Genomic DNA, 13,415 nt, shown 5'->3' with positions numbered 1-13,415 from the left:
AGCTGATTTTTAAAAAGTTATTGACAAATCCAAGTTTCAGAAGAGGATCCATATGGAGAGATAATAGAGCACGGCAGAGTTTGCTGCGTTAACAGATTTGATTGTTTTTGCTTAAAAGGAAAATGAGCAAGGCATGAAAGATGGCTCCCATCCCATTACTCTATTAAAAACAACAACACAAATGTTATGGCAGAGTACTGAGGTTACTGTGTCATGTGTTAACGGTACATTCAACTAACCAACTAGAAGCAAGATGGACAAGTACAGAACTGGAGCAACCCAGCAGCTGCAAAAGTGGGAGGAGGAGCAGAAAGGGGCTAAGGACAGACTGAGCACCAACACTTAATAAAGGTCACTTACTTTCACTGTCAGTCCTAAACCAGATTTCAGACCCCCACCCTATTACCCTGCCCAGAGGTCAGCTACCCAGGATGACACTTCTTTAAAGATACTGCTTACCTATAAAGACTGCTTGAGTTCCCACTGGAAAACACTCTCTCTGTTTTAACCAAAGTCTCATACATTGGGCAATAGCTGGTGGCTTCCTAAACACAACACAACTGGATATTACCATTGCATATGTTTGAGGGACAGGATACCAGTGTCCATTGACTTGGTCTGCTTTAAAAACCAAGACACAACATTGAAACAAAATCGTTACTATACTCTCTTCCCAAAGTGTTGGGAAAATTCAAAGCAGGGTGGTGAAAACTTAGGGTACCAATACCCATACAGAAAGCTGGATACCATCTTTATAGGAATAATGCTATGACTTTCTGGCACTGAACAGCCAAGGCACTGGATGTGCATACAAACAGTAACGTGTCTACAAACACATGCAGTCATCGTCATGTCAAGATGATGCAGGAGACTGACCAATCAAGGTTCCAAAAGGCTACGCTTCCTTCAAGTAAACAAGTACCTTCAGCATGTCCCTTGAATGGTAGGTAAGAATTTTGTGGTTCAATTTCATGGGACATCCACAGAGGAATCAATATGTGATTCTTATATCCTTGTGCCAATCTCCTCTTTCCAAAAACTAGCCCTACATCCTTAACTGATCTCCTATACCACACCAGAATGCTTTTCTACACCACCAGCAGTTGTTTGCCTTCAGTTCTTCATCAGCAAAGGCAAGCAGCTTATCACTGAAATGAAAGACAAACCATTTTTAGAGCAAGACTTCAGCACTAATCACCACTCAGATGAAAGTTCAAAGGCCATTTCCTTTCAAAGATGAAACCTTTAAACAAAAATGATCTGGTTAATCTCACTGTGTCATCAAGTCTGAACACATACTCCTGTCTCACAAGCAGCAGTTCCCCAATGCATGCTTTGCCTTATTCAAAAATGAATTGTGATGAAGATACAAAAGTTAGGGTTTCAGCCCATTACCAATTGAAATCCTGCCAAACAAGAAAAGCAGCTTCATTGCACCATGTCATACTAGCGAAATTAGAAGACAGCGGCAGTTCTGACTGCCAATTCCATGTTAACATGGTTCTGCTCTGCAACACACCCAGCGAAGTTCACAGTGGGTATTCTGCCACACCTGGTGAAATGCTCATGTCTTTTAATGGTACCACAATGAAAGGCTGAGGGTTTGATATAATACAGGATCACAACTTAGGCAGCAAAAAACTAGAACCACAGGGCACAAGTTAACTGCATGGTCACCCAAGACTGCTCCATAACAAACTCCCATTAATAGCATGCTTGACACAGCTAAAATGAAATAACATTAGCTAGACACAACAAGCTCTCCTAAGGCAGTAAGGCCCATGTCCTCAATTATCTACCAACATCCTAGAAGAGGAGTGACAGAAATCAACCAACCGCCCTACCATCACATCCCCTGCATTCCTAAAGTAAAAAAGTGTTGCTCCAGCGACTGGGAATAAAAACATCCTTACCTGACACAGGCCTCATTGCCACACTCTTTGCAGCATGTTAAAAATCTGAGAAACAGGCCTAGAACATAACCTCTAAAACATGTGTTGATGCCACACCTCTCTTCCTCTCCTCACCCCTAACAATGGTCTAGGATCCAAAGTAGCCTAAGGGTGCTCCTTCTCACCCTTTATGGCAATAGTCTCCACACCCAGAAAAGGCTGTGGGATCCTCCAGAGCAGAGCATGTGAGCAGCTGCAGATAGGAAGGTATCAGCCTCCAGCATAATGGAAGTGCCTCCAGCATCATGCATTACTGGGGAAGAAGGGAGGAGACTGTTTGGAGCCAGGCCATTATTGTGTGTAGAACCACATAGAAATATTGCCACCACCATTCATCCCTCTTTAGAGTCACAGGGCAAGCTTGGATGGCATAATGACCAAGCAATCTCAGATCTTCCACCTCCTACTAAAATCTCTGGATTGCAGAACAGGGACAGTACATTAGGAAATATAACAAAATGTAGGAAACAATAAAGCATGTTGTCAGAAATAAGTTATCTGTACACATATGCTTCCATCTTCTCTGAAGTTCACTTCTATAGCTCCAGTACCAGCTGCTTTTAAGATGTCAAGAGCCATGCAGTCACAAACTGCCAATAGTCTCAGACTTAGTTCCAAGCAGTTAACCCAAGAGGAGTTAAGTCAATCATGGTGCTTTGTATAAAGTTCTATGACACAGGATGAGTGGACATGGTTCCAATACATGAAGTGATTTCATGATGCAAGACAGCCAAGGTGTTGGTAGCTAGAGAAGAGTCTAAACACAGCTGGGTCCTCCGTGGCTACATGGTCAACCCAGGGAAGGAAGGCAGGCAGGCAGGCAGGCTAGCATGCCAGTAATTCAAGAGTCTACAGAAAGGGAGGGCCTGCATAGGGAAGTTAACTTAGCAAGCCACCTCTTATTTGGAAACCACCACACACAAAAATCCCACCTTGTTTGCTTTAAAGCTCATTTCTCTGTACACACATTCTTCAACCATATATATTAAAGAGCAAGGATGTGTGCCAGTGGATCTTCTCTGTGCAATTACCTATTCCTGGCACATCTGCCTGCCTACCGTGGGATAGGAAGAGTTCATGAGATCAACAGGCTAGTTCCTGGCCTGGCCTGCCCTGGTGGGAGAGGGAGGAAAATGGCAGTGCACCTGGAGGTCTGAGTGAGGCAATAGCATGTGTAGTTGCTGTAGCAGGAAGGGCACTAGAAAAGTTGACACATTTACATCAGCACCAACCACACAATAGCAGAAGTCTTAGACTTTAGTGCTCCAGTACCCCCTTCTCCAGAGATAAACTGTCTAGGTGGCTTGAGACAACATTCACCTAGAAATTAACAGTACTGTTCCAGTCGATGCAAATCACAGCTGGGTCAGAGGGGAGATCACCAGCCATTGCAGACAAGAGTGACTCCTGGACAGGGAAACAGTAGATATTCTCACAGCCCGGCTGAGTCTCAAGCAGATGCCATGCTCCAAATTTGCTCAGAGAAGTCAGGGATGCCTCCAATTTCCCAACTCCACAATAAGGCAACTTATTATTTTCAAGGAAGGAAGCAAAGATAGACTTTTTTAAAAACAAGTTTTTTTGTGGTTTTTTTGTTTTTGTTTTGTTTTGTAAGAGAAAGCTGTTTTAGCGAAGTCTCATCATGAGAGTAGCATTCCTATGTGAGGGGAGACACTGTGCGAGTTTATGTTCTACCCATCACACAAAAGGAACTGGGCGAGCCCAATGCGAGGTGGGCCCATGTTCAGTTAGGGTCCTTTGGTTGACTTCCAGTAGTCGAGTCTGTGATGGAAAAGGTGAGCAGCATGGAAGGGAAGCCATAACAGAAGTGATACTTGTGATGGTGGCAAAGGGACTCCTTGTGCATTGTCATATCCAGAATGACAGGCGCCTGGTGGACTTAGAAAGCCGAAGGCCAATTCCAAATGGAACCACACTGTCCGGCCCACCGCCTCCAGCTTCTTTCAAGTGGGCTGCATAGTTGATCGGTGGGATGAGGAGGAGCTGGATCATGTCGCCGCATGATACAGAATTGTTTTGGTTTATCCAAACAAACTTCTATCAATAATTTAAAACTTGATATAGATATATATATATTTATATTTATAAAAATCTCCCCCTTCCCAACCCTACCCCAGAAAGGCGCTAAGACGTGAAAATGTGAGGATCTGGCTCCAATCAGTAACTTAATCACAGCGAAGAAAAGGATGCTTTCAGCTTGCTTCGTCTTGTTTTCCCAGCCAACAAGAGAAATTTGTGTGCGTTGTAGTCCCCACCTCTGGTAAGCAGCCTGGTTTTGGACGCCCACATTTCAACTCCCTCAAGTATCCCTGCCCCCTTTCCATTGGAAGTTCTGATGTGTCTTATTTCCCTATTGTTTGCGTTTCCACAGTCGCTGTAGAAACTGCATGTGGCTGGCTCAGGTTTTTGGCATCCTCCTGCACAGGCTGGCTAGATGAGGTGGGGACTTGGTTGGATGAGACAGAGACTTGATGGGATGGGGTCTGGGTGACAGGTTTGCTGGAAGACTGAGATGGGTATCGCTTCCTTCCATCGACTCCCAATGCTGCTGGGTATCTCTTGTGGCCACCTTCTTCCCCTATAGGAGGCTGAAACACAAAATAAATAAATAAATAAATATGTAGCACTTGGGCATCCCTCTCAAGCATGCTTCATTTAAAGTAAAGGTTCCCCAAATCCTGGTTGTCCACCAATACCATAATATCTGATAGCAAACAAGTGGGAATTGAACGAAAAGTAACACACACAATGTGGATAGCAACTAAAGTAAAGATGCAAAAGTACCATACAATTTGGGTTGGGGGTAAGTACAGGAGATGAAAGATTTTACCATACGGAGATAGAGCGGGATATAAAAGGGAGTGAAGGTAAGCAAGTGAGAATACCAAATACAATTAGCTCCAGTTGTGTCAGCTGAATACAAGGCTTTGAAGAACACCTCTTTGAGTAACAAGACTGCCCTGTGTGTTCTTTTAGGAAGGCTTTTTGGAGATTCTAAAACAAAGTTTATATAAGGCAATGGACAATATGAAGATATTAGAGGTGAATTTTTGTGTGTGTGTGTGTGTGTGTAAAATATGATGAATGTGCGAGGTGACTGAAATGCATTGGACTGTGCCTCTCAAGAGAGCTGTAATCAGTCCCTGTGCCAGTGGGTGCTGCTGCCACTTCAATTAATCTGACCAACTACTTCTAGCCACAGACTACAGAATTAAGTCGGGTTCAGATAGCATTGACAAGTTATGGTTTGTCCTTGTGAACTGTGCTTTGGACTTATGCATTCTTTGCACTATGATTTTCTACCTCACCAGTTTGCAGCAAAGAGATTTTGCTGTGGTGTCTGAATTGGACAAACTACAGTTATCATAAACCACAATTTACATTCAAGCCAGAATCACCACTTTTATTTCTAGTGTGGAGGTGAACTATGACCAAATAATAAGATGGTCACAATGCTAAAGCTGGGCAAATGGAGGGGGGTATGAGAGCACATGGGTCCAGAGAAGATTTCTTAATCAGTAAGACAGCAAGGAGATGGCTCAAGCAGTAATTTCCCCCCCTTCAGTGCAATACCACAGGGAGAGACTTGGGTGCTGTTCAATGATGCACAATCGCCTGAAGATCACAACACTGAATGCCAACTTTCATATAGGAATAAGCCACCAGAGATATAAAGTTATACGGAAGTCTGTTACCTCAAACACAATGTTTTAGTAGTGTCCGCTCATTAAGGTTGGATGAGAATTTTGTTCCATTTTAAAGAGAACTGATCTCATTCACACCTCCTAGATCATTATACTGATTAAAACACAAATATCCTTCAAATTTCACACTTAATTTTATAATGAGTTGTACAGTGGTGCCTCGCTAGACGAATGCCCTGCTAGACAAAAATTTCGTTTAACGAAAGGATTTTCTGATCGGAGATTGCCTCGCTATACAACGAGGTTTTCTATGGCCACCGCTTTGTCGTGCAAAGCGTGGCCATAAAAACCTCTAATCAGAAAATCAGGGCATTCATCTAGCGAAAGGGGAACCAGCTGTAGCAAGGGAAGAAGGCAAAGGAAGATCAGCCTCTGCCTTCTTCCCTTGCTGCAGCTGGTTCTCCTTTGTGTTCCGTTGGTCTCTGCCCCGGAAGAGACCAGCGGAACACAAAGAGGAACTAGCAGGAGAGAAGCGGAGGAAGGGGGGAAAGAGCAACGAAGGAAGCGAAAGAAGCCCTTTCTCTTCCTTCCTTCCTCTCCCCCTGCCGCCGACAGAAAGGACAAATCCCGGGGTTCGGACAAGCTGCAAGTGCTTCCCTGAACCCCGGGATCTGTGCAGGCTCAGCAGCAGGGGGAGAGGAACGATTTTGTTCCTCTCCCCCTGCCGCGGACAGCTTCGTCTGATCCCCGCTGTGTCGGGCGGAGTGAGGGGAAAGCGGAGTCCGCTTCTCCCTCCCTCCGCCCGACAGAGCCGGCATTAGGCTGCAATGGTGCCTTCTCGGCGAAGGCAAGCGGGCGGGCTAGGTGTCCCCCGCTTGCCTTTGCCGAGGAAGCCTAAGCGCAGGCGGGATGGGGGGGAAGCGGAGAATCTTTCCTCCGCTTCCCCCCATTCTGCCCGACACATCGGGGATCGTATGGGGCTTCTCAAGCCCCCTACGATCCCTGCTGTGTGACAGGCGGGATGGGGGGGGAAGCGCAGGATCTTTCCTCTGCTTCCCCCCCATCCCGCCCGACACATCGGGGATCGGTGGGCGCTGCTTGGGGAAGGCAGGCAGGTGGCAACAGCAGGCAGCGACAGCCCTGAAGCGCTTCAGCTCGGGGAAGCAGGCAGCGAGATGGCAGGAAGCATGCCGGCTTTGCGCTGCGAGAGGCGGCGGTGGGGGAAGAGCTTCTCCCGCTGCCGCCTCCCGCCTGCCTCCCCCAACATGGAGCTCAGTTTCGGAGGTCTCCGACACTGCGCTCCATGCCGGCTTTGCGCTGCGAGAGGCGGCGGCGGGGGGGGGGGGGCTTTTCGCCGTTTGCCTTCCCCGAGCTAAGGGGGAGGCAAACGGCGAAGACCCCCCCACGCCGCTATTCGGCTCTGTCCCCCGGGCGCTTCAGCTTGGGGAAGCAGGCAGGGAGACGGCAGCAGCCTGCAACTTCCTGTCTGCTTCCCCGAGCTGAAGCGCCGGCATGGAGCGCAGTTTCGGAGACCTCCGAAACTGCACTCCATGTCGGGGGAGGCAGGCGGGAGGCAGCAGCGGGAGAAGCTCTTCCCCCGCCGCCGCCTCTGGCAGAGCAAAGCCGGCATGGAGCGCAGTTTTGGAGGTCTCCGAAGCTGCGCTCCATGTCGGGGGAGGCAGGCAACGTGGTGGCTGGGAGAAGAGAGCTTCTCCCGCCGCCGCCTTGCACACAGCTGGCATTGGACGGGGCTTCGGAGACCTTCTCCGAAGCCCCGTTGCATGCCTCCGCCAGTCCCCCAGAGCCTATAGGAACGCATTGATTAAGTTTCAATGCATTCCTATGGGAAACTGGGACTCGCTAGACAAAAAATTCGTTACACGAATTGACCCGTGGAACGAATTAATTTCGTCTAACGAGGCACCACTGTAAAATGTGTGCATTTAAATAAGCATTCTGTGCTAAAGTATAGGCACCAATGAACTATTTGATACATTATTTAAATATAAAAATGGAGGGTTCAGAAAATGTTTATTAACTGACAAACTAACTTTTAAGCAAAATAAAAAAAATCCTTCAGTAGCACCTTAAAGACCAACTAAGTTTATATTTTGGTATGAGCTTTCGTGTGCATGCACACTTCTTCAGATACAGTATCTGAAGAAGTGTGCATGCACACGAAAGCTCATACCAAAATATAAACTTAGTTGGTCTTTAAGGTGCTACTGAAGGAATTTTTTTATTTTGCTTCGACTCAGACCAACACGGCTACCTACCTGTAACTATAACTTTTAAGCAGATTTAAATAAGTGCCTTACTGAGAAACTGCATTGTTTATCAGATGTGATTATAAAAGTTGAGATTATATTTTTTTTGTACACCTGAATTTAAGATAAACTTTTGTTTAAAAGATACATTCACCATGGACCTCTGCAGGTCTACAAGATGCATCCATTACAAGTGTCTAGTAGAAAACTACTTACATCCACTCGGAAGTCTTCAAGGCGTCGGAATTTGCTGAGGTATTCTTGCAGTTTGCAATCAATGTCCAAGTTTTTGGCTTTGGAATATTTTAAGAAGGCCCAAAACTTTTCAAGCCCATAAAGCTGCCCTATTAAGACAAGGAGCAAAACAGACACAAGTCAGCCCCTGTCATCAAAGAAGTTTCCAAAAACTGTCATTCAGCAACAATGGAAGGGAAAAGGAGGAAAGCTGCAACTATCAAGTTTTGGTAAAAAGCTAGAATGAATAAACAACAGCAATCTAGCCAAATGTCAGAATAGAACTCTTCTGCAACTACAAATTTCTGCACGTTAACAGTATCTAAACAGTGATAGAAGCAGTGGTGCCGAAGGGAAGAGGGTCAAGAAATGTGCCATTGGAAGGGAGACTTCTCTAAAAGCAAGAAGGCTGATCATGTCCCCACAAGATAGGCTGCTCTAACATGTCCCCTTTAATAAAGATTTGGATACCATGCAATATCCTCATAACCCCCATTATACTAGGGGTCTGGAATCACAGAATTAATGTTTTTAGTCAAAAGATAGGCTGAATGATTCAAGGCATCATTCCTCACAGATCACTGGCACCGCAATGACACACAAGGAAGCCCCTGGAATACCGGGCAGTCAGACCCCCACTTACCAGCTTCATAATCCTTTATAGTTTCTTCTTGGAAATCCTTAAATATGTCAAGTCGGAATTTCTTCTCCAGTCCATAGCTATAATATCTGAAAAGGCACTCCAGTCCATACCTGTAAGACCATGACATCCACCTCATCAACATTTGCCTCCAACCATACCCTTTTCCTCCCCCAAGAGCCTTCCATGCTACATTTCTCTTCCTGATTAAGTCCAGATAAATTATGCATCTCATGTTTCCTTCAGAAGACAAGGGCTCCCCCATATTCACCAATTTAAGCTAACCCACATTTCTCCTTTCCAGCCTTTAAAATGCAAGGCACCTTATGGTGGTGCTGTGTAGACACAAGGACTTACCTGTACCCTTCCTTTGCATCTTCCAAGGCCAACTGCTTGAACTCTTCATACATTTTCTTGTTGAAATGATCACGAAGGAAAAACGACCAGAATCTGAAGAGCGTATTCATCTCCTGGGACTGACCAATGCCCAGTCGCTTCCGCTCTGTTCAAGGGGAAAGAGGCAAACCACATAAGAACCAGCTTATGGTACACCCAAATTAAAACATTGCATCCTGTCCTGAAAGTGGGGATCACAAAATCCCGATTCTCCACGATTCCATCGTAGTATCTCCCTTTTAAAGCAAAAACCCACTGGTATTCTATTTATTCCTTAGCACAGGGAATGCCCAGTCCTTTTCCATATTGGAGTCAAGTATATGTAGACATTCCTTTAGTCTACGTCATCATCCTGCAAGCAGCAAAGACTAGCAACCTTTGAAACTATCCTATGACTACTGGAAATAGAATGGCTTTAAAATTAAGGGGAAACTAGATTTGCAAGGCTTCAAACATCATATAATATAACCAACTCAGTCACATTCTTGTCATCTGTGTAGAACACAAATGTCCTTCCTCCAGATTACTAGAGCCCATGCCTGCTGTAGATCATGCAGATGTGCTGCTCACAGTTCACTAAACTTCTTCAGAAATGCTGAAAAGCTAAATTCAGCACCGGACAGTGTGATGCAAAACAGACCCAAGAATGCAAGTTTTGGATGCTGTCTGATTATCTGCTCACATTCTGCTAGAGGATCACCAGCTATTCCTGCTCTGGTGAGTCTATCATTCCCATTCAGGAAGCATACTATATCATAAACATACAGTTCTTACAGTCAACTTGCATCTTACGCATGGGTTACGTTCTGGGGGTAGTGGGCATAGTGAGAACAACCCCTTTAAATCGCTCCTGCATAAGCAATCTTACCTTCTGGAGCTGGCATGCCAAACAGGTCATCCTCCCTGCCCCCAGCCCTTCTGGGCTCCGGGAGGCTCTCAGAAGATCTTGGACAGCCACGCAAGATCTCACGAGAGCCTCCCAGAGCCTAGTAAGCAAGAGAGAGAGCTTAAAAGTTCCTTTCACATTAGGAAACCCTGAACAAAAAGCTTTCAAGCTCTCTGCCTTCCATGCATTTAATTTGTGTGATTTTTTTTAATTATATGTTTTGTTTTATTTTCACACAAAATACAAAAAAGAAAAACCAAGCACAAAGAAAAAAACAAAACACAAACATAAGAAAACATAAATTTAGCAAATATAAATATATTTATATGTGACATTTCCCACATTTGTGTGATTTCAACTGGCTGGCCTCCAGCTGCATAAAGTTGAAATTGCAGCAGTTAAGTTACAAGTTGACTGTACTAAGAAAAATGATTGCCGACTTCAGCACCAGCTTGACTGCTATCAAGGCCTGCATAAAAGCCAAGTATCTAGACAACATCAACTGTATCTATACAACTCACCATTAAGGCAGCGCCGGCGATACTTGTGGTAGACATGTTGCGTGAAGCCATTCTCCTTGAGGAGTTCATGGGAGGGGTGCTGGAACTTGGGCAACGATTGTGGAGTGCAGCCATAGCTGCCAATGGCTGGCGTGCCTTCTGAGGGGCTGGAACTGAGCAAGGAGAAAACACTTGAGTCAGTGAAGCACTCAGAAGCATTACTGAAGTATTCAGAAAGATACAGAAATGACATGAGGTTCAGCTATACTTCAAAAGGGGATTTTCTCTGACTGCAAGCGTGTTTCTGAGAAAATGCTGAAAACTAAATCAATATGGAGAAGAGGGGGTGAAAAAAACAGAGAACTCTTGCAAAAAAAAATGTTTTCATCTGGATCTAATTTTAATGCCCCTTGCCACCTGTTTTAAAACTTCACTGAGAATTATCAACTGTCTGTCTTTATAGTACCTTATGGATGCAGTTCGAGGCCTATGCTCCCGGGAATCCATCACCCAACCAACATGACATTCCATTGGAGGATTTGAACTGTGCCGTGTTTTCCTCTTCCGGGGCGTCTGCAAGAAGCAAGGGTTCAGTTGAGATAATGAAGACTGGTATTTCTTCCGGTATCCAAGTCAAGAAGAATCTCAAATACATTGAGCATAATCACATGCATTTGGCATAGGCAAAGCTTTTGGTATGCAAGACTTACCTTGGCATCTATCAACCTGCCTTCCTTAACCACTGGGTAAAAACGGGGCGTCTGTGTTGGGTCTTTCAGTTGAGGTGTGCGAGGAGTCCTGGGCGTTCTGGCATTGCGATAGTTTGGGGATTCTGGCACAGTTGTTGGCAAAGATCGGGCAATGGTTGAAGGCTCTGGCACACCAAATAGCTTATTTGCCAGAGCATCTGTAGGAACTAAAAAAACACACCAAAATCTCTATAGCTTCTCCTGCATATATGTAATTGTAATTGTCCAACATCCACATAAACACACTTCTTTCTGACTCTTAATAACCTGTCACAAGGGAAAACAAATTACAGTATAGTCAGGGCTATTTTTCAGCCGGAATTCACTGGAACTCAGTTCCGGCACCTCTCAGGTGAGTGCTATTGCCATTGTAAGAGAACAAGGGAGGAAGTTCATGGTGAGTTCCGGCACCTCTTTTTCTAGAATAATAGCACTGATTATAGTGAATAAATTTCCAGGGGATGGGGACAGGGACGGGGGATGGGACAGGGACGATGGATAAGGACTGTAAAGATAATAAATAGAGTAAATTCCTATTTATCAGCATAGTCATATGAACCACTGAAAACACACACACACACACACACCCTGTACAATATATACATAGATACATTAAAACACAGTATCAACCAACACACACACACAAACGAATACAAACAGGTTTTTATAGTTAATTCCCAATTAAATCTTTACAGTCCACCATGTTATCCTCAATAAATGTTCCCCTCAATTTTTGGGCAGCAACTGCAAATCTCACAACTCTGAAGTAATTCTTGTTGCTAGACTTAACACGTCCAAACTCTGGAATAACAGAGCAGATAAGAGAATATGGAAATGTAGGCTTCCGGTTCAGCGCCAGCGCCGATCGGCGGGGTCCCGTCTCGTCTCCGAGACGGACCATCTCTGCTAGGAGTGGGGAGGGCAGCGAGAGCGACGCTGCGCCCCTTAGAACCTCGGGAAGAGCGTCCCGGGGCGAATTTTGCTCGGCAGAGCCCCAATCCGGACTCCCCAACTCTCTGGCAAGCTCTAATAAGAGCTCCGGAGCGAGGAGGGTAGAAGTCGCGGGGGCCATCTTGAGCGACAACGTTACCCTAGCGGAGAGAAGCTTCAAGCCGAAGGCGGAGAGCGCTGGATTCTTCCGAAAAAAAACGATTGGAAATAAGAGTGTAAGTAATCTCACGATTTGGATTATAAAATAATTTGGATTTGGGAGAGAGGGGAAAAAAGAGGAAGCCACCCCCCCCAACCGGCAACCTAAGAGACAGTAAATAGAAACCCGAAGCCGTAAATAGAAGATTTCAATTTAAAAGGTTCCCTCAAAGGCATCAAAGAGGATCTCCCCTAGATGCAGGGTAAAAGGGGAGAAAGACTGCGGTTGTGAATACCCTGCAGAAAGAGGTTAAGATCAAGAAAGACCTTTCTTTTCCCCGGGAGCCGGCAGCCCAGACAACCCAGTGAGCTGATCAGGATCTATAAGTGGAATTTTATTTTTATTTCTATTTTTGGAAATCCTTTTTTTTTTTTGGTTTATATGCTTTTGAAATGTGAGTTTGAACTTTATCTCTAATAAGACTTGGAGAATGCAGCCAGCTTGTTAAAATGGAGTCGAGAAAATAAACTGTGACCATTTTCCACCCCATGTGACAAGATTTGACCTTGACACGATTGAACTATGTCAACAAAAAGGTATTCGCCTGAGTTCCAGCGGACTGTTTTGACCATAATGTGGGAAGTAAGAATAGGACTATGTCAAGAGGAGACACAACAGCAAGAGTTAAAGCAACAATTCCAGATGGTGATGGCAGAATATGACTTCTTAGAGGATGAAGCTACTGAAACTGAGGAAGACGAGTGTGAGAATGACAGTGACAGTGATTTGGAGGATTTTGACAATGATGGGGACTGTGATTTGGAACGAAAAGATGAAGATGAGGACTGTGACAATATAATACAAAATGAAGCTCACCACGAAAAAAAAAGATGATTTTACTCTACAAAAAGTCAGGTGGAGTGCCCCTCCTTTGAGGGGGGTACGATTGGATTTACTGGAACTCCAGAATGCCCACAGGGAAGAGGAAAAAAATAAGCAGAGAAGAGAAGAAACTCAGGGGTGCTGTATGGAGGCC

The 13,415-nt window shown here is 45.0% G+C and overlaps 1 protein-coding gene across 6 annotated transcripts in view; it reads right to left on the bottom strand.

Moving 5' to 3' along the window:
* Positions 1–1,637: 1,637 nt before the first annotated feature.
* LARP1 (La ribonucleoprotein 1, translational regulator) overlaps positions 1,638–13,415 on the bottom strand; it is a 106,390-nt gene continuing 94,612 nt past the window's right edge. For all 6 annotated transcript variants that reach the window (XM_060271625.2, XM_035105727.3, XM_060271623.2 and 3 more), the window contains exons 13-19: positions 11,251–11,456; positions 11,007–11,113; positions 10,562–10,713; positions 9,116–9,260; positions 8,762–8,871; positions 8,101–8,228; positions 1,638–4,561 (exon numbers count right to left, since the gene is read on the bottom strand). In XM_060271625.2, coding sequence (XP_060127608.1) covers positions 4,316–4,561; positions 8,101–8,228; positions 8,762–8,871; positions 9,116–9,260; positions 10,562–10,713; positions 11,007–11,113; positions 11,251–11,456 — 1,094 coding nt within the window. In that variant the 3' untranslated portion in view covers positions 1,638–4,315. The remainder of the gene's footprint in view (positions 4,562–8,100; positions 8,229–8,761; positions 8,872–9,115; positions 9,261–10,561; positions 10,714–11,006; positions 11,114–11,250; positions 11,457–13,415) is intronic.

The sequence above is a fragment of the Zootoca vivipara genome, chromosome 2 (genome assembly GCF_965207765.1).
Source record: "Zootoca vivipara chromosome 2, rZooViv2.hap1.1, whole genome shotgun sequence".
In the NCBI taxonomy this organism is placed as follows: Eukaryota; Metazoa; Chordata; class Lepidosauria; order Squamata; family Lacertidae; genus Zootoca; species Zootoca vivipara.
Note: the sequence above shows the minus strand (reverse complement) of the source record. Positions and strands in the feature narration are given on the sequence as shown.